We start from the raw sequence: 26,125 nt of genomic DNA, 5'->3' as shown, positions 1-26,125 counted from the left end.
TTACTAAGAAAATTCAATAGGTATACACTAGGCTACTTTTATAATAGAGTTTTCACAATAGGGTTTACACACTTGGGGTGGGCTCTTTTACTCTGCCAGCTCTTCTCTATCCCCAGAACTCAGCAATGGAGTATCTAGGTCAGTGATATTGGATAGATGTGGAAGGATAGAAGAGCTAGAAAGTTCATTGACACAAAGCCATAAAAAGCAAGAATCACAGCTGAAACATTGTTTGAAAACACCTAGCACAATCCAGATAGGCAGATACAAATTATATGCTAATCATCCACAATTCCCATCTACTAAGGGAATCTTTGGTAAAGTTTCTATTACTCCTCCCTGGCACTATAAGAATTACTGGCCAGATTAAATGAAGGGTTATTGAACATGGAAGTTTCTGGATTAGTGTGAAAATGGGATTAAATGTCTCTGCCCCTAATTTACTGGTTGGCCACAGGCAGGCCAATTACCATTTCTGATCTTCAGTTTTTCCATGCACTACAGAGGGGGGGGGGGGGGGGGCGGGGTCCTAACTCCAACATTCTATGATTTTCTTCCAGTCTCTCCTGTCTCACTAAATGGCACTAACCTATTGCTGAAGCCAAAAATCCAGGAGTCATTTGAGATTCCCTGTTGGCAAACTAAGCATATCAGTTCTGCATCCAATACTATATTTCCAATCAGTCTATTTTTTCTCTCATACCCACTGGCACTACTTTAATCCAAGCCACCATCATCTATTTCCTAGATAACTGCAATAGCCTCCTTACTGGTTTACTTGCTTCCATTCTTGCCCCAGTACAATGTATTCCCCTCACAGAAGTCAGAATGATCTTTTAAATCTAGATCCTGTTAAAACCCTCAGTGGCTTCCAATTGTAATTATAATAAAATCCAAACTTCTCATCATGGTTTACTAAGACATTATTATCTCTTCCTACCTCCTCAATCTACTACTGCTCCCCTCAATCAGCCAGAGGGTTGCCTACTTTCTATCATAGGCCGAGCATATTCCTGTTTCAGGATCACTGCACTGCCTATTCCCTCTGCTTGGAATATCATTGCATGGCTGACTCCTCTTCAGGTCTCTACTTCAGTGTCTTCTCTAAAGAGAATTCTTTCCTGACCATCCTATCTAAAACACTCTCCCTTCTGCCAACACTCTATTCCATTATTCTCTTTTAGTTAGTTTATTGGCCTTATATCTACCCAAATTATCATATTTGTTTGTTTATTTTTTCTTTTCTGTGATTATTATCTGGCTCCTTCCACTAGAAAGTAAATTTCACAAGGACAGTAATCTTAGGGAAGCAATAAAACATAGTGGCTAAGAGCATGTCTTCCAGTGTCCGACTGCCTGAATTTAAATCCCAGTTCTGCCATTTATTAGCTGAATGACTTTGGGAAAATTACTTATCTTCTCTATGTCTTCACTTTTCTGTAAAATGGAGATAATAATAGTAATACTTCATAGAGTCATTACAAGGATTAAACTGACTTAATACATACAAAGCACTATATTCCCAGTACCTAGAAGAGTCTCTGGCATGTCTTAGATGCCAAAGAAATATCTGATGGCTGACTGCATGAAAGTATCCTTGATGCCACCTGCTCCTTCCCTTTTGTCCTGCCTAGTTCCTCTGCTTGGAATATCAGGACTCCTCCTGGAAGCATTTCCCTGACTGTCCCAGGCCCACTTCCCAGGACTAAGTTGGTTCTCCTATTATGTGTGCTCACAGAACCTAGACTTCCTCGAATCCCTAATCGCTGGCTATAGCTATATGTTAATGTGTCTGATCTTTGTATCAACTGGCCTCTCCAACTAAACTGCAAGTTTGGTGAGGGCAGGCTCTGTTTGTCATATCTACTATGGGATCTCTGCTATCTAGCTTAGTGCCTGACATAATATATACACAATAAATATTTCTTGGCTGAATGGCCCGAAAACATTGGCTCATTTTTCTCTTAGAAATGCTAATTAAGAAACCTAACTTGAGAAATTTAGTATTTTGCAAGCAATTCAGATCGAAAGCTGTTGCAGCTCTGCTTCCTCTCTTAGTTCAGTTTATTATTTAAACACGGTGATATATATATATAAATTCAAACATTCTGGCCTCTACTCTTTAAATCTTAATCTATTCCTTGAGAGTATCATGTCCACAAGAAACTGGTTGTCTTCCTCTTCGCTAATTCCTTCCATTATAATAGTATTCACCCGAACATAGCCTGCCATCCTTACCTGTTTCTTAGCAACATGGACAATGTTGATCTCTATAGGAATAAGATTTTTATTACCACTTCAAATCAGTCAGTTTTTCTAATAAAATAATGCATTAGAACTTCTTAGTAGCACAACTCCTAAATATTCTCTCACCTACTACAGACTTCTGATCTATTGAAAGTTATTGAATACTTACTATGAGAAGGATGCCATCATGGCTTGAATATATTATTTTAAGCATTGCTTTAGGAGAAGGGGCCAAGGCAATGGTTTCCTTTTATTCCCCATCTCTTTTTTTCTTATTGTAAGTTGCTTATTGTAAGATAATTTACAAATATCTTTCTGTCTTCAGTAATTGAAATAATGAACCAATAATTTATTCCAACCAGGACAACAGTAAACTAAAATCAAAATTATCTGCCTGAATTTTATTTCTTTATCTCTTGTCTGAGGATGAAAATTGATTTTCATTAATTCAGACCTGTAGCAATAGAGATGTTTTCAATCAACTCTTTTGTGCTGACAGCGTGGCGGGTGCAGCTGAAAGTCAAAGTCAATTTTTCAATCATCTCAGAATGTTGGCCAGACTGTATTCCTCGTAATTTTGTAGCATGTCAGCATCAATGTCATCGTGGATACTCGTGCTTTCAGCACTTGCAATAGTATTAAGAGAAAAGATAAGCTTTTCTTCTGTCTTGTGAGAGATGACAGACTCAGCTTGATTACAGATGATAGCTCCTTCCTCAAATTCATATCTAAAATGTAATAATTCTAGGGCAATAATTGATACACCTACAAAACTAGGGGGGTTTCTTCCCACTCTTGGACTGTCACCAGAAACTAGTCAGAAGTATACCTCTAATTTTATCACCAATTCCAACATCTTTCCTGGCTGCTGTGAGCATAGCCACTTCACTTTTCATCTGTTTAGCAACTAAGGACTAGTTAGTGCCACAAAGCCCTCCATCTGAGGACACACCAATAAGGAGATGTTTCTTCTTGTGTTCAGGGACCTTAATATCAGCTTTTTTATACAGAGCCGAAGATCCTGTTCCATACACTTGAGCTGGTTTCATCTTCCTCTCAGCTCAAGCTGCTGCCCCTATTTTAATATATTTAGTAATTTTCTAGATGTTTTTGATTGACTTTAGTCACCTGGTAATATCTTTCAAAGTTTCCATATTTTGAACTTGCAGCTGCATGGCCCAGGGCAAGACCCCAGTGAAGCCCTCCTCAGAAAACACAGTGGTACTGGCCCTGCTAAAGGTTGGTTTCAGTTATTCCCCTCTCATTATTTGGAATATTTTCCTTCCTGTTATTGTTAGCCTGGTTTCTTACAACTCAGCAAGGACAAGGTAACACTGTTATTAAAGAGGTCAAGGAGCCAAGACAAAACCATGGAAGCTAAGAGGCTTATGAACATTTTCCTTAATTGGACATCTTAATTGTTACAAATAGCACAAACCTTCCTCAAAGGCCCCTTTTGCTACATTAACTGTCATCTCTCTTTAATGTCCATGGGACATAACTTGGCCCTTGACAGGTTCCATGTATTGGAGTGCACCATCTGGATGAAGTAGTAAAAGCATTTGGATTCCATGGAGGCAGTAGCAGACTGATACAGGCTGTGCGGAGCTATGAAAAGAGCAAAGGGCTCTGAGTCAGGAGTCCTGATTCTGTATCAAACATGCTGGGTGACTCTGAATAAGTCCTTTCCTTCTTTTTGCCTGTTTCCCCAACTGTGAAATAGGGTTTTTGGTGAGGCTTAAAAGACAATATTATTTGCCAAATTACTCTTATAATCAGATTGTAAAGCTATCAACATTTAAATTTAAACAGATACAAAGCCACATCTAGACCCTTGCCAGGCATGTGAACTTAGTGTTAGGTAAAGATTCTAAGAGGAAGTAAATAGTAGAAGAAGAGACATCAGTTCTAAAACCTTAAAGGCCATTCCTAAATTGCTTCCCACACATCTCCAAACATACCCTCTATTTCCCCTCAAACCAAAGTTAACTCATATTGTAAAGCAATTTATATTTGACATAAATATATACATCTAAGAGCTCATTTTACTTTTAGTCTCCATATTTTTTTTCATATATATTCATTTTCTTAATCTGCAAGTAACTTTGTTCAATTTGGGCCCAGGCTTTAGCTTTGTAACTTACTATATGGCTTTGGCCAAGCCACTTTCTGAGCCAATTTTCTTTCTTGTAAAAAGGAATGAATCTACTTATCCCCTTAAGGGTGGTTGTGAGGATGAAATGAGGGTCTATACCAGGGGTGGGCAAACTTTTTGACTCGAGGGCCACAATGGGTTCTTAAACTGGACCGGAGGGCCGGAACAAAAGCATGGATGGAGTGTTTGTGTGAACTAATATAAATTCAAAGTAAACATCATTACATAAAAGGGTACAGTCTTTTTTTTTTTAGTTTTATTCATTTCAAACGGGCCGGATCCAGCCCGCAGGCCGTAGTTTGCCCACGGCTGCTCTATACATTCAGCTCTCAGCACAGTGGCTGATACATGCCAGGCACTTACACAGACTTGTTCCCTACCCCTCCTTTTATAGGATAGGTCTGGGGCCTGTTCTTGGCTCTGGACTCCATGGTTAGGGTAGTTTAGATCCACAGTCTTTATGACAACCCAACTCAATAGTCTTCAAATGATTACTAGTAGCACAAGGATCTTAAAGCCCAATAGGAAATTATTAAACTAGAAACCAGGGAGAATTTCCTCATTGTGAAAGTTATCATGTCTGAGATCCAAAGAAAAGAAGGGCTTCAATTCCACTCCTAGAAAGCTCTTAAAATCATTGTGGACACTCAGAATGTCCTGAGACTCATGTTCCACTAATTTTTCTCCAGCACCATCGGAAGAAACTGAGGCCCAGAAAATAAGTGCAAGCTCAATCAGAGAAAGTTTCCACTCATCTTTAATTGGGAGTGAGTCAGAATTCTTCTTTTGTCCAAAGCCTAGCTCCCTGGGCCTGTGCGTGCTCTCATCTTCTCTAAATCATTCTCCATTTTGCCTCTAGAGTCACCTCCCTAAGACATCCCTCCAAACTTAGCACTTCTCTTTGGAAACATTAAATAACTTGGCATTATTTGACATGCAGTAAGCAATTAATAAATGTGTATTGGAGGAATGTGCGCCTTATAGGATTAAGTCTAAACTCTTTATTATGACATTCAAATTCTTTTACAATCTAGCTCTAACCTACCTTTTCTAGATATATCTCCCACTTCTCTTTCCCACCTGAACACACCATATATGAACCTTATGCTCCAGATGCCTTGGGCAACTTGTCCTTTCCTTTCTGTATGTGTTAAGTTCTCTTCCAGGAAGTTCATCCTCCCCAATTGTCTGGCAAATTCACAGCCACTTTTTGAGACCTATTTGCATATTCTTTCTTCAGGTTACACCTTATTAATTCCTATATTATGCCAGCACAGTGCAATGTAGTTAATGAGTTACCTTTCTGTCTCTCCTGCTCCTCAAAGGCAATGACTTGCTTTTATTTATCTTCACCTCCCTCACTGTCTCCCCCCAAATCTGAGCTCAGTAACTGTCTAATGGAGGTAGGGCCAGAAGAAACAGTCACCTCTCCAAGCCCCAGCTTTAGCAGCCACCTCCCCCCCCCCCCCCACATTCCCCCCTCACTTCATATGCATCTGAATACCAAACGCACTTGTTCCGAGGCAGCGGACTAAACACTTCTCAAAGTGAATCCCCAAGCAGGGTTTCTCTCCAGCCCAGGTGTTCACTAATTAGCAACTTCTGATATCCTTTCCTAGGTAAGTAGACGTGAGGGCCCCAGGAGGGGTGTATATCTCTCATCTTTCCTGTTGCTGCCTTCTGGGATAATTTTTCCTCATAATTTTTCCGCGGACGGGACAAATATCACCATTCCTTTGCACTCTTCACAACCTTTGGCATAATTATCTGTGACAAATTGATTTAAAGTGCGTTTGCAGGAAGAAAAATAGGCGTATGTCGCTTGGCTTTCTGGGATTTGTAGTCCTGCAGGCTCCCAGTCTGCCTGACTGGCCCTGGAGCTGCGACTACAGCTCCCAAGGCCTTCTTCAAGTCCCTACTGCACAGACTCAGAGCCCCATGCCGGGAGGAGGTGGTTACTTTGTGTCTATTGTATCCCTGGATGTGTGTGTTTGTACATTTTTCGGGACGTGAAATTGAAAGTAAAAAGCATGGCAGATGAGCAAGAAATAATGTGCAAATTGGAAAGCATTAAAGAGATCAGGTAAGTGGAACGTTGTAGCGCCTCCAAGCCCCCTTGTAGCCCCCCTCCCCATTCCCTTCCTGAGGTAGAAGGCTGAATTACCTTGTAAAGTATCTATTGTTGGGCTACTTGCTGAGGGGGGCGGGGGTGGCAAAGGAACCCGTACACCAGGAATTTCAAGGATGGGTAGGAGGTTGGGAGAGTTGAGACAGATTATATATAGTGAGAAAGACGGAGAAACAGAGTCACTGACGGAGAGAGACCTCACCAGATGTGGCCACCAGATGTGGCAGAGAAAGCCAGATGGGGATTACGGCGGTGTGGTGAGGTGGAGGGGAGGTGTTTATCCAAGACAGTTTATTCATGGGTTGGGAGTTGAGAGGTGGCATTCTTGGACCCATTATTTTTTTCAGTGTTTGTTGGCTCCAAGGTGTATTAGGCTCCTTGATCTTCAGGTGTCGAGATTTTTTTCAGTCTCCCATTCAACTTCAGGATTTGGAGCTCGGGTGAGCATTTTGAGAGCAAAGTCTAGTGCGTTGGGGCTGGTGGCTGCTGCCATGGACTACCGGCTGGGAGTGCTGAGGAATCCCAGCAGGCCAGGATTGGGAGGATGGCGAACACTGGCTCCCGCGTGTATATTTGCTTTCCACTCATTCACCACTTTCTTCCCCTCTTATCCCGTGCTCTGCAAAGGGGATAGGAGCAATGGAGACTGGGGAGGAGGTTCTGCATCACTTAGTACGATCACAGCAGCTGCTCTTAGGTGCCAGAGGTGAAGGGCAAGCAGGCAAAATGAGAGTTGCCTGGTGCTTCCCCCTCCCTACCGCTCTTTCCCTCTGGGAGTGGCTTTGGCTAGGCGACGAGTTGTCCTTGCTCAGAATACAATAGCGCCCAGCAAGTGGACTGCCTGGGCCAGCACCAGGCATTCAATCACCTGCCCTCCTCTGCCAGAGCACTGCCCCCTCCAGCCTCCACCCTAATTTTGAGGGTGACATAGGTCCAGCTGTCTCCCTTTAGTGTTTTCCAGGAACCTAGAGAGAAAGAGGGGGGGATATAAAATGTGTCAATTTAATAAATAAGACTTAGGAAGAGATTTAAATTTACCTTTGGAGTCAATACCTAGAATGAGACTCCCACTTTATGGGGATGCACCTTGACTTTTTTATCATTTGGAGGGGTTATATGCATCTTTACTTCTGCAAGGGAGTAAAAGGAAGGGAAATATTATTTATTGAACCCATGGTGGGCCAAGCCCTTTTACCTACTATTGCTTCTTTCAGCAAGAGACCTGAGAGCTTCCTACACCTCCTTTACAACTGGGAAAATAGAAGCTCAGAAAATTTAAATAACTTTTCCAGAGCCAAACAACTTGAAATGCTAGATTTTGACAGGAACCCAGTCAATATGCATGCAGAGGCTCGGGTCTTCCCATTCTATCCCGTAGCATAGAGGGTCTTAGAAGGGATGGAGAGGTGACATGTTCCATTTTTTTTCCTGCAAAAGCACCAGGAGATAGGGAGTGAGATAACTTGGTGCAGGAAAAAGCCCGCTGTCATAATAACAATGTAGCTAATCAGAAGCTTAGGTATGCAAGTGTAGAGCCTAAACTTTTACTAGATTTTAAAGAAGCCCCTGCCCAACTCCAAGAGAAGGAACAGTTGGGAGCAAGGAAAAGTGATCCCTCACGGTGAAAATCAAATGGGGGTGTATGACTTCTACCCTCACCAGTTTTAACCAGTAATTTCTACCACTACTAGGTAGTATGAGATTATCAAAGGCCTAGAGAAAGGGTTGAACTCCTGTCCCCAACCAGCAATAAACATGAAACCCCTACCCAACCTGGATGTCAGCCAGAGACTCAGTGGAGAACCTAGACATCTACTGGCTCCTTTCTCTTCAAAATGACATGTAAAAGAAGGCCTGCAAAAAAAAAAATTTTTAAAAGAGATCCAGAGTGTTCAAATTTAATTTTTTAAAAAAATCACATGCCATATCCAGGTTATCAACTTAAATGACAAGAGAAAATAAACATGCCAGCAATGAGATGGCATAGATGTTAGAATTATATGGCAAGAAATTAAAGCAGCCAACTTAAAAAGCTTTAATGAGCAATTGTAATTACACCCCTGAAACAAATGATAAAATAGAAAATCTCATCATACAAGTAGAAAATCTCAACAAAGAAATAACATAAAGACGAATCATATAGAAATATGAGAACTGAAAAAATACAGTAGCCAAAAAAGACCTTTAAAAACTCTAAAATATTTTAATTAGATTTATTAAGGTGACAATAATTAATACATTTATATGGGTTTTAAGTATACATTTCTATGATACATGATCTGAATATTGCATTGTGTGCACACCACCCAAAGTCAAGTCATCTTCCGTTACCATATATTTGACCCCCTTTACCTGTTACTCATTCCCACTCCCTTCCCTCTGGTAACCACAATACTGATGTCTGAATGTTTGTTTTTTTTTGTTTTTATTGTTTATTTGTTGCTTTCAGTTTCATATCCCACATATGAGTGAAATCATATGGTTCTTTTTCTGTCTGACTTATTTCACTTAGCATGATATTTTCAAGGTCCATCCAAGTTGTTGCAAAAGGCAGTATTTCATCTTTTCTTGGGTCAAGTAGTATTCCATTGTCTAAAATCTTGCTCAATAGAAAGATGGGGGAAACATAAAAGGATCAGACAGCTTAAACAAAAAAAAAACACAATAAAAATCACCCAAGCTGAACAACAAAGGGAAATTATATGCCCCTCTCCCCAAAAAAGAAGATTAAAAAAAAAGCATTGAGCAGAGCCTCCAAATCTGTGGGACTATTTATATTCATGTTAATAGTTACATTTATGTTAACATTCATGTCAACAGTCTCAGAAAGAGAGAAGAAAGAGTTCAGGACTAGAAAAGTACTTAAAGAAAGAGTGGATAAAAGCTTCCCAAATTGAGCCAAGGACAGAAACCTCCAGTTTCAAGAAGCTAAACAGACACCATCAAGATAAACTCAGAGAAATTCACATAAAACACATCCTAGTCAACCTTCTGAAAACAGACGGCAAAGAAAAGATCTGGAAAGCAGTCCAGGAAAAACACCTTGCCTATAACTTTAGAGGAAAAATAAATAGAATAACAGCAGGTTTCTCATCAGATGAAGCCCTAGTGTGAAGAGGAACAATATTTTTCAAGTGCTGAAGGAAAAGAATCATCAACCTAGAATTCTTTGTCCAGTGATAATATCTTTAAAGAATAGAGATAGTCAGACATTCTTAGGTGAAAGGAAATGGAATTTATCAGTAGGAAGTCTACCCTATAAGAATGACTAAAAATTATTTTTAAAAAATTATTTTATTTTTAAATTGATTTCAGAGAGGAAGGAAAAGGGAGAGAGAGATAGAAAATGAATGATGAGAGAGAATCATTGATTGGCTGCCTCCTACATGCCCCCTACTGGGGATTGAGCCCACAACCTGGACATATGCCCTTGACTGGAATCAAACCTTGGATCCTTCAGTCCTCAGGCCGATGATCTATCCACTGAGCCAAACTGGCTAGGGCTACAGTAAGTTCTTGGAAGACAACACAGTAGGCAAAAACATGAGTAAATACAACAGAATATAATTTCCTTTAAAGTTCTCTTTGAGGATTGGATCAAAATTTATCACAGTTTCATGTTCTCAATGTATGTAGAGGAAATATTTAAGACATATATAAACAGTGTAAAGGGATTTAAAAGGGAGATAAGGCTTCTATATTTCACTTGAACTGGTAAAATGACATCAGAAGACTGATAAATTATCTATATAAACGGAATATGCTGCTGGGGTCCAACCCCAGCAGGTCCAGGGGTTCCCAAAGGTGTAGACGGAGTTGACGAAGAAGGAATGACATGGAGACAGCGTTCAGTTGATCAGCAGCCTAGCCAGGATCTCTAGGCAGGATCTCCAGCCAGGACCTCCAGCCAAGTTCTGGTCTGGATCTCCAGCCAAGTTCTGTTCAGGATCTCCAGCGAAGTTCTGTCACCAGGTTCTCTAGCCAGGTTCTCCAGCCAGGTTCTATCCAGGTTCTCCTGCCAAGTTCTGTTGCCAGGTTCTGTCCAGGTTCTGTTGCCAGGTTCAGTCACCAGGTTCTAGTCAGGTTCTCTTGCCATGTTCTATCCAGGTTCTGTAGCCAGGTTCTGTCTCTAGGTTCTTCAGCCAGGTTCTCTCGCTAGGTTCTGTCTCTAGGTTCTGTGGCCAGTTTCTGTCCAGGATCTTTTGCCATGTTCTGTCTCTAGGTTCTGTGTCTAGGTTCTGTGTCTAGGTTCTGTGTCCTGTTGTCTTGTTACATCTGTATTTATACCAGTTGATTCCAATCCTATCAATCTCTATTCCAAAGGTTAGGGTGTTTCTTATCTCCATTCCAGGGAGTAAAGATTATGTAGCTTAAGCATGATTGTTCGTAGTTAAAGTGATTAATTACCCTCCTGGCACTTAGTTAAGGGGTTTTATTCCCTCCCTAACTTCAGGGGAAAATCCCTACCTGGGGAAACAACCTTTCTCAGAGAGGTGACCTTGGTTAAAACACATAGTGCCAAGAAGGTGAGCAAACATATTAAGAACAGTATGCCATATATACCAGGTCCCTTGAAACAGCAAGGATGGACCGGCTCCTGGCAAATTCCCCCTTTTTTATTTTTTAAAAGCAAGCATTAAAAAGAAAAACCCCAAATGCTCTCTTGTATCCATTTTAAGAGTAGGATTGGCGCTTTCCGCTATTACCTGAGTCCTGATCTATCACCCCAGGGAGAGCTTGCCAATCCTGCACTTTCCCGGGGTGGAAAGGCTGCAGTGGGGTTAAGGATAAGGCTCCTTGGGCCTACCTCCTCCCATGCCTTTACATTTACCTTTCCTTCCTCAGAAAAGCATGGGCATACTTCTTGTATAAAACATTCCGTCTGACTGGGCGTAACCTTAACTCCTCTGCTAGCAAGCATATGTGTTAAAAGATCAATACGGAGTCTTCTTTCTTTGGACTCAGTATGGCACATCTTCTCAATCTAAGTTCTGTACTATCTACCTTCTTACCCTACTTATCCTCTGTAGGGGGGTTTGCAGCACCCTGGTGGAGTCCTATCCGTCCCGAATGTGGGGGTTCTCAATGGGGGGGGCTTACCTAGGGGAATCCTGTTCCAGGGGTTCCCAAAGGTGTGGACGGTGTCGGCGAAGACTATCCACCCTCTTCCTACGGTGGAGTCCTATCCATCCCGAGAGTGGGGCTTACCTAGGGGTCCCTGTTCAGGCACCATATGCTGGGGTCCAACCTCAACAGGTCCAGGGGTCCCCAAAGGTGTGGACGGAGTCGGCAAAGAAGGAATGACACGAAGACAGCGTTCAGTTGATCAGCAGCCTAGCCAGGATCTCTAGCCAGGATCTGGTTAGGATCTCCACCCAAGTTCTGTCTAGGATCTCCAGCCAAGTTCTGTGTCTAGGTTCTCTAGCCATGTTCTCTCGCTAGGTTCTCTCTAGTTTCTGTGGCCAGTTTCTGTCAAGGATCTTTTGCCATGTTCTGTCTCTAGGTTCTGTGTCTAGGTTCTGTGTCCTGTTGTCTTGTTACATCTGTATTTATACCAGTTGATTCCAATCCTATCAATCTCTATTCCAAAGGTTAGGGTGTTTCTTATCGCCATTCCAGGGAGTAAAGATTATGTAGCTTAAGCATGATTGTTCGTAGTTAAAGTGATTAATTACCCGCCTGGCACTTAGTTAAGGGGTTTTATTCCCTCCCTAACTTCAGGGGAAAATCCCTACCTGGGGAAACAACCTTTCTCAGAGAGGTGACCTTGGTTAAAACACATAGTGCCAAGAAGGTGAGCAAACATATTAATAACAGTATGCCATATATGCCAGGTTCCTTGAAACAGCAAAGATAGACCGGCCTAATTAGCTGAGTGTCACGTCCGCTCAGGAGGAGCTGCACAGGCAGATGGACAGGAGGGGACTGTGTACCGCCCCCACCCCAGCAGCCGCAGGGAGACTGGGGCTGGGGCAGGCCAGAATGGAGACACAACACAGGGAGGGGCTGGGGCTGGGGGCAGGCCGGAGCAGAGATACAACACACAGGAGCACCTGCCCCCACCCCAGTGGACACAACCACGTGGGGGTGTGCTCCGAGTGGCCACGCAGCTCGGAGCATGTCCCTACCCCAGCCGACACAATGTGGTGGCAGGTGCTATGCGGGTCAGGTGCGGGTCTGGCCCCCCGTGGGGTGCCTCCTCGTGAGATTTCAATCACGCACTGGGCCTCTAGTGTATATCCTATCTAATAAAAGAGAAAAATGGTAATTAGCGTACGACCGCTACCCTTCCCATTGGCTAATCAGTGATATATGCAAATTAACTGCAAGCCAAGATGGCGGCCGGCAGCCAGGCAGCTTGAAACTAACATGAGGCTTGCTTGCTTCAGTGACGGAGGACTCCAACATTCCCCGCCTGCCTTGCCGGCCTCTGAGCTTGTAGTTTAAGAAACATTGTAACAAATATAGAAGTTAAACAAAACCCCAGAAACCTGCTTTCAGCAAGCCCGGGATCTCAGAGCTGGAGTTATACATTGTTTTGATTATAGAACCCAAACAAACCAGATACCTTTTTCAGCAGCAGAGGCCTCAGAGCTGGAGCCAGAGCTAAAGCTGGCCCAGAATAAACAAAACAAAAAGGAAAAAAGGAGCAGTTGGGAGCTTCAGTCGGCCTGAAAACAGCCCTCAGCCCCTCACCCAGGCTGGAGCACCCCAGTGGGGACCCCCATCCTGATCCAGGACACCCTTCAGGGCAAAGCAGCTGGCCCCCACCTGTGCACCAGGCCTCTATCCTATATAGTAAAAGGGTAATATGCCTCCCAGCACTGGGATAGGCAGAGCCACGAGGCCTCCCAGCACCAGGATCAGCGGAGCCGAGAGGCCTCCCGGCACCGGGATCAGTGTGACGGGGCAGCGCCCAAACCCCCTGATCACCCTGTGGCTCTGTGTGTGACAGGGGGCGGGGCCACAACTTCCCTATCGGCCCTGCTCTGTTTGTGACAGGGGAAGGCGCCCCAACCCCCTGATCAGCCCTGCTCTGTGCCTGATAGGGGGGAGCTCCCCAACACCCTGATCGCCCTGCGGCTCTATGTGTGACAGGCTGAGGCACCTCAACCCCCTGATCGGACCTGCTCTGTGTGTGACAGGGTGTGGCGCCCCAACCCCCTCCCCGCCACGGGCCCTGCTCTGTGTGTGACTGGGTAGAGCCATAACCTCCCCATTGGCCCTACCCTGAGTGTGAGAGTGGCGGCGCCCCAACCACCTGATTGGCCCTGCTCTGTGGGTGATAGAGGGTGGCGCCCCAACCCCCCCCCCCCCATGGGCCCTGCTCTGTGTGTGATGGGGTAGAGCCATAACCTCCCCATTGGCCCTGCCCTGAGTGTGACAGTGGCGGCGCCCCAACCCCCTGATTGGCCCTGCTCTGTGGGTGATAGAGCGCGGCACCCCAACCCCCTGATCTGCCCTGCCCTGAGTGTGACAGGGGCTGGTGCCCCAAATCCCCTATCAGCCCTGCTCTGTGCATGACAGGGGGGAGCTCCCCAACCCCCTGATTGGCCCTGCCCTAACGTGATAGGGTACGGAGCCCCAACCCCCCTGATGGGCCTTGCTCTGTGCGTGACAGGGGGTGGCGCCGCAACCTCCCCATCGACCCTGCCTTGAGTGTGACAGGGGGCCGTGCCCCAACCCCCCAATCGGCCCTACCCTGAGCATGACTGAGGGTGGCATTGCAACCTCCCAGTCTGCCCTGCTCTGTGCATGACAGGGGAAGGCGCCCCAACTCCCCAGTTGGCCCTGCTCTGAGCCCGACCAGGGGCTGCACCTAGGGATTGGGCCTGCCCTCTGCCACCTGGGAGCAGGCCTAAGCCAGCAGATCTTTATCTCCCGAGTGGTCCCAGACTGCGAGAGGGCACAGGCCGGGCTGAGGGACCCTCCCTCCCCTTCGAGTGCACAAATTTTTGTGCACCGGGCCTCTAGTCTATACTAATAAAAGGGTAATATGCTAATTAGACTGGGAGACCTTCCAGATGTTCTTCTGGACGAAGTCATGGTGGCGGGGCCAAGGTAGAGGCGGTTAGAGGCCAAGAGGGGAGGGCAGTTGTGGGTGATCAGGCTGGTGGGGGGCGGGGCCGTTGGGGGTAAGCAGACCAGCAGGGGGGCCAGTTGGGGACAAGCAGGCCATCAGTGGGGGTCAGTTGGAGGTGATCAGGACAGCAGGGGGGCAGTTTGGAGTGAGCAGGCCAGCAGGGGGACAGTTGGGGCTGAGCGGGACAGTTGGGGATGAGCAGGCCATTTGGAAGGGAAGGTAGGGGCGAGCAGGCCAGCAGGGGGGGCAGTTTGGCGTGATCAGGCTGGCAGGGGGGCATTTGGGGGCAAGCAGGCTGGCAGCAAGGGTTGGGGGCAGTTGGGAGCAAGCAGACCGGCAGGCAGAGTGGTTAGAGGCAATCAGGCAGGCAGGCAGGCAGGTGAGTGGTTAGGAGCCAGCAGTCCTGGGTTGCGAGAGGGATGTCCGACTGCCGGTTTAGGCCCGATCCCTGTAAACTGGCAGTAGGACATCCTTCAAGGGGTCCCAAATTGGAGAGGGTGCAGGCCAGGCTGAGGAACATACCCTCCCCCGTGCACGAATTTCGTGCACCGGGTCACTAGTATAATATAATACAGAAAACACTAAAAAGGCTATACAGAAATGGAATTTGAAAAAATGTACAAGTAACCCACATAAAAGCAGGACAAAGAAACTGAAAAACTAAAAACAACAAACAGGTAACAAAAAACACAGCAGACTTAGACATAATTGATAATTATGTGGAATAGAAATGGCCTAAATATACCAATTAAAAGACAGAGTGGACTTAAAAAACATGACCCACCTATATGCTGTCTACAGTAAATTTACTTCAAATATAGTGACCAACTAGGTTGAGAGTAAAAAGAATAGAAAAAAGGTGCCAGGCAAACAGTAATCAGAAGAAAGCAGGAGCAGCTATATTAGTATCAGATAAAGCAGATTTCAAATCAAAGAAAACACCCAGGGACAAAGTCAGACATGACATAATCAGAAAGGGTCAATCCACCAAGAAGACTTAAAATTTCTAGATGTGTGTGCACCAAAAGTGATTTAAATTATTCTTCTTTTGACAATTTTACAGTAATATACAAAGGTTACACCACTGGGTTTAAGAATTTGGAATGAGGAAAGTATTACATATATGTACTTGATGTACACATATGGACAGGTAAACATGCATGGGAGGTTGAAAGAAGGAAGAAGCAAAGGAAGGGTAGAAGATCTGGAGAAAGGAGGTAACATTTGTTGGATAGTTACTAATTTCAAAGCTCTTGGCTCATTTAATACTTAATCTTTCTAATGGAAATTTGGGGTAGAAATTATCCCCATTTTACAGATAAAAGATACTGAGGCCATAGAGGTTAGCTAATATCTTTGGTAACACATAAAGGAAAGAGAAAATATATCTTCGTATTCTCATGGCATACACATTTCAACAAATGCTAATAATCTGATTAACCATGATTCACAGTTCTTCAACTATTCTATCATTAAATCCCTTCAAGGTATGAACAGAGCCACCTATTTCTGTTAAAAAATAATAGTAATGATATTTCTAGGCAGAAGTAGCAGGGATAATGGCAACATCACCTAAATACCTGATTAAGTCAAACTGAGAGCCAACCCCGCCCCTCCCCAGCATAGGCCATGAAATATATACATTCATACTTAGTTTTCACATACACCAGTGGCAGAATTTAAAGTGGGAAATGTCTCAGGAGTGGATTCTCCCACTACTGACCATTCCCCACTCCTGACTCTGACCACATGCCCAACCCAACCACACTCCAACACTATGCTCCAGATCTTATACCACAAATTCCACACTGGTCTATTTTGCCCATACATTCCTTAAACTTTCAAGTGGTGATGAAGGTGCATTGGATATGTGGAAAGGGGAAGAAAAGAATGAAACAAAAAGAGGAAAATGGAAAAGAGGAGAATCCATGAGGCAGAGAAAATACAGCCACCCCTAGATGAACTAGAGCCCTTTACTAGCTCCCCAAATGCATACTAATATCTCTTTTAACATGCACATGACATCCATGCACACACATTGTACACACCCATGTCCCTATTCATACACAATGAACTTTGTTCACTTAAGAAAGGAAAAACTCATTTTGGAAGTAAATATTATGGTGTTAAATAGGTCCTCCCAAGTGTAAGTTTCTATCCTGTGTGTTCTGTTTTTACTACAGATTCTCTTGGGTGATCTCTTATACTCCCATGGATTCAATTATCCCTCAGTTCCCAAATCTCTACCCCCTACCTTCCTTCCAAGCTTTAGCCCAATACATCCCACAGCCTATTGGTCTTGTCCACCTTGTTGTTCCACAGACACAACTTGAATTAGCTAACTCTTCGGACTTTATCTCTTCCTGGTCCAATCCAGCTCCTCCACCTAATCTCTGGTTTAATGCTATCATTCTCTGCACAGTTCCCTCAGATTGAGACATGAATGTCAATGTTGATTACCCTTTCTTTTTATAACTCACCTCTTGATCACTTACTAAGTCCTACTCTTTCTACCTTCAACATCTAACTCAAATTCCTGTCCCACTCTCCATTCCATATTCACTCTCCATCTCCATACTCATCTCCTTCATCATGGCTATCCTGGATATTTGTAATGCTGTATCCATTTCCTCCTATAGAATTATATTTTTGTCTTTGCTCTCCCCTACCCCAACCCCCCCCCCCCATCTTCAATGCCATCTACAGTGATGTGAGAACAAACTTCCTAAAGCAGTGATGTTATTTTGTTCCTCAAACATATTCACTGACTTTCAATTGTCTATAGCAGTATTTTTCAAAACACAGGTTATAAACCATTAGCATATCATGAAATGAATTAATCAGTTGCTAGTAGCATTTGTAAAAAATATTATTTTGCGGTTCCTCAAAAAAAAATTAAGAATAGAGCTGCCATATGACCTAGCAATCCCTTTCTGGGTATATAACCAAGAAAACTCAAAAACATTTATTTGCAAAGATATATGCACCCCTATGTTCATTGGAGCATTATTCATGGTGGCCAAGACATGGAGACAACCAAAGTGTCCTTCAATAGAGGATTGGATAAAGTAGTATTCATTATGGAATACTACTCAGCCATAATGAAGATGAAATACTGTCATTTGCAACAACATGGATGGACCTTGAAAATATCATGCTAAGCAAAATAAGTCAGAAAAAGCTAAGACCCATATGATTTCATTCATATCTATATATATAAAAGCCTAGGTGACCATCCAACCGTCTGACTTGTAGCTATGATGTGCACTAACCATCTGCGGGCAGACACTCAACACAGGAGCTGCTGAGCTGCGGTGACTTGGCAGCTGCGGTTCTCGGCTGATGCACCCGGAACCAGAGAGGAGGGAGCCTGATTCCAGGGTGGGTCACCCGTGAACCACCCTCTCTCAATCTGAGACCCCTCAGGGGATGTTGAAGAGCCAGCTTCAGCCCAATCCCCGCAGGCCAGGCCAAGGGACCCCACCGGTGCCCGAATCCATGCACTGGGCCTCTAGTGTGGGATATAAAACCGAAACTCATAGATACAGACAAAAGTGTGGTAGTTATTAGAAGGAAGGGTTGGGGTAGGAAAGGGTAAAGGGTGACACATATATGGTGATGGAAGATGATTTGACTTTTGGTGGTGGGCACACAATGCAATATACAGATCATGTATCACCTATACGATCTTTTTAGCCAATGTCACCCCAATAACTTTAATAAAAAATAAAAGAATAAGAGAAATATTAGCAAACATTGCATAAGAAATAGTAGGTATTTTTTGTGGAAACTTTTGTTTCTGTTTTATATCTATGTATGTGTGTATTGGGTTACAATGTGAAATTCATTTCTCACTGTAGGTCATTTTTTGCTGTGTCTATTGGACAGGCACTATAATTGTTGCCATGGTATTCATGCCCCTTTCCCCCACAAGTCTGTCCCAGACAAAACTTTCTGATCTTATCTGCTGCTGCTATCTTTTATTCACACAGAAGTTCCTGTTTCATACATTTCCCTCTCTTCCTTCCTTCCTTCCTTCCTTCCTTCCTTCCTTCCTTCCTTCCTTCCTTCCTTCCTTCCTCCCTTCCTTCCTTCATCTGTCCGTCATTGCTGTAGCAGCTTCAGCAGGCTCCTCTCTCAGCTGGCTTGAGTGCTCACTCAAGAGCAAATCACAGAACAGCTGAGACCTCTGGGACTTAGGGATAAGTAGTTTAAGCCAATCAATGCTGGCTACTGAAGAGGGAATGGAAAGGAATTGGCATTTGGTAGTGAGCTATGTAAGAAAGTCTTCAGGGTGGACTGTTCTAAGAAACCTGCTGTCTTGACAGTAGCTTGCTTTCCCAGATAAGCAAATAGCTATTAAATAGAAGAACACTTGGTATTTAGGCAGTGATCTCACCAGATTAGAGGAGGAAGGAAAAGCTGGGTTTTTCTTCATTCAGTGACATTTACCAAGCACCTGCTCTAGGCCATACACAGGGCTGGGATATTCTGTGAAAGCCAGTAAAATGGATTAGGCCTGTTCTCAAGGATCTTAGAATTAAGGTGAATATCTCTGATCTCTCCTCTGAGTTCCAGACTCACATATCCAACTTCCCACTTAACCAATCCCACTGGGTGTATAGCTGTCATCTCAAACAGGCCCCAAGAAAACTCTCAATTCCACTCCACCCCCAAACATTCTCCTTTTCTAGTCTTCCCCAGCACTAGTAAATGTCCCCCCATCCAAAAATCTGGAATCATTGTTCATATCTCCCTCTCCTGACCCTGTGCATGTGAAACATTAGCACAGTGGTTATTAAACCTGAGTCTTCATTAGGCTTCACCTGGAGGGCTGTTAAAACATAGATTGCTGGGTTTCATGTTGAGTCTCTGGTTCATTAGATCTGAAGTGGGACCTAAGAATTTGCATTTCTAACAGTTCCTAAGCAATGCTTTTGCTGCTGGTCCAGGGACCACACTTGGAAAACCATTGCATTAGTAAGAACTGGGTTTTTGCATACATAATATATTCTGGATCTGTCCACTTCTCACCATTCCCTTAGCTGATCAATAAATCTGAGAAATTTTCCAGACATCTCTACTAGCTAGTGTTTTCACTTGATCTGCCCATCCTCGAGTCCTACATGTCCCAGCTGTCTTACCTTGCTTATTGAGTGAGGGTTGGGGTTAAGTTACCTCTGAAGCTGGGTGACAGATGAGCCTGCCAAATTTGCCCCAGGAATGGATGATCCATTGCCCCAAAACCTCTTCTCCTCTTCACCCTTCCTCCACATTAGCCAGCAAAGGGCCATTGGAAAGAAGTTAGCCACTTGACTGTTTTTGTTTTGGACCAGGACTCTGTCTGAAAACTGTGGCCCTTGTGATTGTGGGAAACCCTAAATATTCTGTGGTTTTCCTGGGATTCTGTGGCCACACCACCTACACTTTTACCTTTTGGGAAGATTTAATTAAGAAGTTCTCCACATAAAGTCAGTCCTTTGATAACATGGATGATTTCCTCACTTGTAGGACTGAGCATTCCATAGATTTCATCTCATGAAGTCATCTAACAACTCTGCAAGGCTACACTGAGTCCCAATCCTCAGGCAGCGCTTCTAAGGTTCTAAGAAGTTCCATCATGTGCCCCTGTTCACCTTAAAATTAGTGATTGACCCAAAACAAGACTTTGCCTTATTGGTTTGTTTTCCATGGCTTGGAATCCAGTGTATGAGGAAAGCTCCTTACTATGTTGGAAAAATAATCAGGCTCAGCACACTGGATTTTCCACTTGGCTTTGCAATCTTGGACAACTCATTTGACTTCGCCTAGCCTGAAAAATTTCATCTGTAAAAATAAAGTTAAATATACCTTATTCATATGGTTATGAATAGGAATAAATTAGCATGTAAAGTGTCTAGCACAGTTGCTGGAACCCTCAAATAATATCTTATTATTATTACTAGAGGCCCGATGCACAAAAATTTGTGCAAGAGTAGGCCTTCCTTCCCCTGGCTACCAGCACTGGCTTCCCTCTGGCACCCAGGACCCAGGCTTCCCTTCTCCGGCTGCCAGCAGGCACCTGGAACCCAGGCTGGCTTCCCCCGGGCTGCCTGCAGGCACCCAGGACCTGGGCTTCCCCCTGGCCCCGGCTTCATCAGGAAGGACTTCTGGAATGACGTCTGGACGATGTCTGGTCTAATTAGCATATTACCCTTTTATTAGTATAGATTATTATTATTATTAAATAAAGCCTTTTAAAAGTATTATTGTAAGTAGTACAGATGTCCCATTTTCCCCCAATTGACCCTCTCCTCCCAACTCCCACCCCAGCCCCAGGGCTTCACCACACTATTGTCTGTGTCCATGTGTTATGCATATATGCATATAAGTTATTTGGTTAATCTCTTTCCATCCCCCTCCCTCTGAGACTCATCAGTCTGTTGCATGCTTCCATGTCTCTGGATCATCAGATTCCACATGTACTTGAGGTGATATGGGTTTGTCTTTCTCTGATTGGCTTATTTCACTTAATGTCCAGCTCCCTCCTTGTTGTCTCAAAGGGTAATAGATCCTTCTTTTTTCACAGCTGCACAGTATTCCATTGTGAAATGTACCACTTTCTTAACCCAATTCTTTCCCAGTTTTTGGCACTTGTAGACTCTTAGCGAAAGTTAAATGAATGAATGAAATCTCCCCCCACACACCCATGGTGATGTCTCTTTCTCTGAGTCTACTAAAATTACAATCAGTATCTGAGATTTACTACCTATTTTCATTCATTTTTGTCCTCCAAATGTAATTTTTGATCCCCACTGATGACCAAATCAGTGTGATACATGACATGGAATTTACAGAGAGAAATATGATATAGTGCCAGTATCTAAAAGGCTCTTGTGTTTATAATCATCTGGGTTTCAATTTGCTTTATGTGTAAGTCTTTACATTTAGAGGACTCAGTTGACCATATCTGCTTCCTTTTCGGCTAGTTCCTTTCCCTTTCTGGACATTTGTTTCTTCATCTCTGAAATGAAGAGGATGGATTTGTTTGAAAGCTTGCAAATAATTTTCTGAGGAGCCCTGGGAGTGCCAGGGAGGTATGTCAACGTGAACTCTGGTAGAGTTAGCTAGGGTAGGATTTGAAGAGAGAATAAGGACTCTGGGGGTCCCACTTCCACTTCAACTTTAACAGTTATGATTTGGTCTGTTTTCTGCATTGGATCACAATCAATTATTTTTATTTGAAGGAAGGGGTCTTCTCATTGTTAGGGTTGCCAAAGGAGGAACACATGAGGCCAAAGGGGTAAAGAATTATAAATTTATGAGATCATCTGGATATCAGATGGGCTGAGCCCCAAAATGGCCCAGCACTCAGGGAAGGGGAGTCAGAGGTTTTAAAGGACTCTAGGTGGGCTTTTTCAGCAGGGAACTCTCTGAGTGGGTCCGGATCCTGGGAAAGTCCAGAGGAGAAAGATAATAGTACTAGCAAGTGGAATGTGGTCTAAGTGAAAGGGAATGCCCATTAAAATGGTCTAAAGGTCAGTTCCCAGGGGAGGGAGTATCAATTCAATTACTTGATCAGACCTAGCACTCATGGGTCACACACAGGATCCATTACACTGTTGGGTAAATGGTGCTTAGTTAATAATTTTTTTTTTTGGTCTGCTTGATTCATGGAAAATGTACAGAGAAGGAAGTTAGTGTGTGTGTGTGTGTGTGTGTGTGTGTGTGTGTGTGTGCATGCGCGCGCGTCTGGTATGATTCCCACTCTGTAGATTTCAGAAAGGAAGGGCCTTTTACTTAGATTTAATCTTAACCCAAATTACCCAGTTGCCGGATAGAGGGTGGACGGATAAGGATTAGATACTAAGCCTGAAAAGCACAGTAAAGACAATCATCCAAAAGGGCAATGAGTTCCCATTTCTTTTTTCATTATTAACACTCTTCTCATTCTTCTTGGGGACCTCAATTGACTAACTCAGTTAGAAATCTATTTTCTTATTTCCTCTACACAAGCCTTTTGGCAAGTCATTCATTTATTGTCCTGGTAAGACAGGGATAGAGGAGTAGAAAGGGCTTAGAATGTGGGTTCAGATGATGATATGGGTTTAGATTTAATTCTGTGTATAGTAAGAAGCCATTAGAGGATATATTTTAACAGCTTAATTGAGTTATAATTTACATACCATAGAAACCATCCATTTTATCTGTGCAATTCGATGACTTTTAGTAAATTTACAGTTTTACAACTAAACACAATACAATTTTAGAACATTTCTATCTCCCCAACAAAGCCCTTATGCCCAGTTTCAGAAATCTCTTATATACCCACAGCCCCAGGCAACCAGTAATATAGTTTCTGCCTCTACAGATTTGTCTTTTCAGGATAATTGCATATAACTTAGCATATTTTTTGAAGCTCATACACATTGTAACATGTATCAGTATTTCTTTTTTTAATTTATTTTTAATTAGTATTATTTATTGGGGTGACATTGGTTATTAAAATTATGCAGGTTTCAGGTGCACAATTCCACAACACATTATCTGTACACCATATTGTGTGTTCACCACTGAAAGTGAAGTCTCTTTCTGTACCATTTAACCCCCTTTATTCTCTTCTACCTCCCCCACTTCCATTTCCCTCTGGTAATCATCATACTGTTGTCTCACTATGAGTTTGGGGGTACTTTTTTGCTTCCCTTCACCTTTTTCACCCAGCCTCCCAAACCCCCTCCACTCTGATAACTGTCAGTCTGTTTTTTCTGTATCTATCAGTGAGTTTCTATATTGTTTGTTCCATGGTATGGGTATACCACATATTTATTCACTCACCAGTTTACAACCATTTGAGATGTTTCCGCCTTTTGGTTCTTATGGATAACTAGAGGCCCGATGCACGAAATTCGTGCAAGGGGCTCATCCCTCACAGCCCCTCGCAGCCTCTGCCGGCCCTTGCAGCCCCGGTTTCATCTGGAAGGTCGTCCGGACAGTCGTTCTGCTGTTTGGTCTAATTAGCATATTAGCTCTTTATTATATAGGATGCTGCTCTAAACATTTGCTTGTAAGTCTTTGATGGTAAAATGTATTCATTTCTCTTGGGTAGATTATCTTTTTTTAATGAAATGTTTATTGTTGAAAGTATTGCATATGCCCCCATTTTTCCCCAACTGACCCCCTCTAGTCTGCCCCCACCCCCTGCCCCAGGCTCTCACCTCTTCATTATCTGTGTGAATGGGCCATGCATATATGCATACAAGGTCCTTGGTTGATTACCTCTCACTCACCCACACTCGCTCACCTTCCCTCCGAGATTCTGCACTCTGTTCCATGCGTCCATGTCTTTGGATCCACTCTGTTCATCAGATTATTTTGTAACTTTGATTTCACTTATGAGTGAGATCATGTGATACTTGTCTTGCTCTGACTGACTTATTTCACTTAGCATGATATTCTCCAAGTCCCTCCATGATGTCTCAAAGAGTAAGAGATTCTTCTTTTTTACTGCTGCATACTATTCTATGGTATTAATGTACCATAGCTTTTTTTATCCACTCATCTACTGATGGGCATTTGGGCTGTTTCCAGATCTTAGCTATTGTAAATTGTGCTGCTATGAACATAGGGATGCATACATTCTTTCTGATTGTCATTTTGGGTTTCGTAGGATATATTCCTAGAAGTGGGATCACTGGGTCAGATGGTAGTTCCATATTTAATTTTTTGAGGAAACTCTATACTGTTTTCCATAATGGCTGCACCAGTCTACGTTCCCACCAGCAGTGCACTAGGGCTCCCTTTTGGCTACATCCTTGCCAGCACTTGTCATTTGTTGACTTGTTGATGGTAGGTAGCCATTCTGACAGGTGTTTGGTGATACCTCATTGTCATTTTAATTTTCATCTTTCTGATGATCAGAAACTTTAAGCATTTTTTTCATATGTCTCTTGGCCATTTGCATTCCACTTTGGAGAAGTGTCTATTTAGGTCCTTTGCCCATTTTTTAATTGGGTTGTTTGTCTTCTTCTGCTAAGTTGTATGAGTTCCTGATATGTTTTGGATATTAACCATTTATCAGATGTATAATGGCCAAATATTTTCTTCCATGCAGTGGGCTCTCTTTTCATTTTGTTGATGGCTTCTTTTGTGGTGTGGAAGCTTTTTATTTTTATGTAGTACCATTTCTTAAAATTTCTCCTTAGTTTCCTTTGCCCTAGGAGATGTATCTGTAAATGTATTGCGACAAGAGATGTCTGAGATTTTGCTGCATATGGTTTCTTCTAAGATTTTTATGGTTTCACGACTTACTTTTAACTTTTATATCTTGAGTTTATTCTTATGTATGGTGTAAGTTGGTGGTCTAGTTTCATTGTTTTGTATGTATCTGTTCGATTTTCCCAACACCATTTATTGAAGAGACTGTCTTGACTCCATTGTATGCTCTTGCCTCCTTTGTCAAATATTAATTGAGTATAATGGATTAGGTCGATTTGTGGGGTCTCTGTTCTGTCCCATTGACCTATATGCCTGTTCTTGTGCCAGTACCAGGCTGTTTTGATTACAGTGGCTTTGTACTATAACTTGAAATCTGGTACTGTGATTCCTCCAACTTTCCATCTTTCTCAAGATTGCTGTGGCTATTTGGGGTCTCTTCTGGTTCCATATACATTTCTGGAAAATTTGTTCTAGATCTGTGAAATATGCTGTTGGTATTTTAATAGGGGTTGCATTGAATCTTTAGATTGCCTTCGGTAGTATGGACATTTTAATGATGTTGATTCTACCAGTCCCTGAACACAGTACAGTCTTCTACTTGTTTATAGCTTCTTCTATCTCTTTTTTCAATGTCCTGTAGTTTTCCCAGTACAGGTCTTTTGCCTCTTTGGTTTAGTCCTAAATATTTTATTTTATTTTTTTTTTTTGTTGCAATGGTAAATGGGGTTTCTTGTTTAGTTTCTCTTTCTGAGAATTCATTATTGGTGTATAAAAATGCCATCAATTTTTGGGTGTTGATTTTGTATCCTGCTACATTGCCAGATTCATTTATTAAATTTAGTAGTTTTTTGGTGTAGTCTTTAGGGTTTTCTATGTATAATATCATGTCATCTGTGAATAATGAGAGTTTTACTTCTGCCTTTCCAATTTAGATGCCTTTTATTTCTTCTTCTTGTCTGATCGCTATGGCTAGCACTTCTAGTACTGTGTTGAATAAGAGTGGTGAAAGTGGACATCCCTGTCTTGTTCCTGTTGTTGGGGGAAATGGTTTTAGTATTTGCCCATTGAGTATGATGTTTGCTATAGGTTTATCATATATGGCCTTTATGATGTTGAGATATGCTCCTTCTATTCCCACTTTGTTGAGGATTTTTATCAAAAATGGGTGTTGGATTTTGTCAAATGCTTTTCCTGCATCTATTGATATGATCATGTGATTTTTGTCTTTCAATTTGTTTATATGATGTATCATGGTTATTGATTTGTGAATATTGTACCATCCCTGCATCCCTGGAATAAATCCCACTTAGTCATGGTG

General features: G+C 42.8%; 1 protein-coding gene and 1 pseudogene across 2 annotated transcripts in view; one reads left to right on the top strand and one right to left on the bottom strand.

Moving 5' to 3' along the window:
• Window positions 1-2,690: 2,690 nt before the first annotated feature.
• LOC308511423 (ATP synthase subunit gamma, mitochondrial-like) lies at window positions 2,691-3,407 on the bottom strand (annotated as a pseudogene). The gene has a single exon. The product of its transcript is annotated as an ATP synthase subunit gamma, mitochondrial-like (transcript).
• Window positions 3,408-6,328: 2,921 nt separating this feature from the next.
• Window positions 6,329-26,125, top strand: part of ZC4H2 (zinc finger C4H2-type containing) — a 73,043-nt gene continuing 53,246 nt past the window's right edge. Inside the window, exon 1 of the mRNA XM_081080799.1 lies at window positions 6,329-6,485. Within this exon, the coding sequence (XP_080936925.1) occupies window positions 6,433-6,485 (53 nt within the window). The 5' untranslated portion in view covers window positions 6,329-6,432. The remainder of the gene's footprint in view (window positions 6,486-26,125) is intronic.

Source organism: Myotis nattereri (assembly GCF_964212035.1).
Source record: "Myotis nattereri genome assembly, chromosome: X".
Taxonomy (NCBI): domain Eukaryota; kingdom Metazoa; phylum Chordata; class Mammalia; order Chiroptera; family Vespertilionidae; genus Myotis; species Myotis nattereri.
This window is presented reverse-complemented; position numbering and strand designations above follow the sequence as displayed.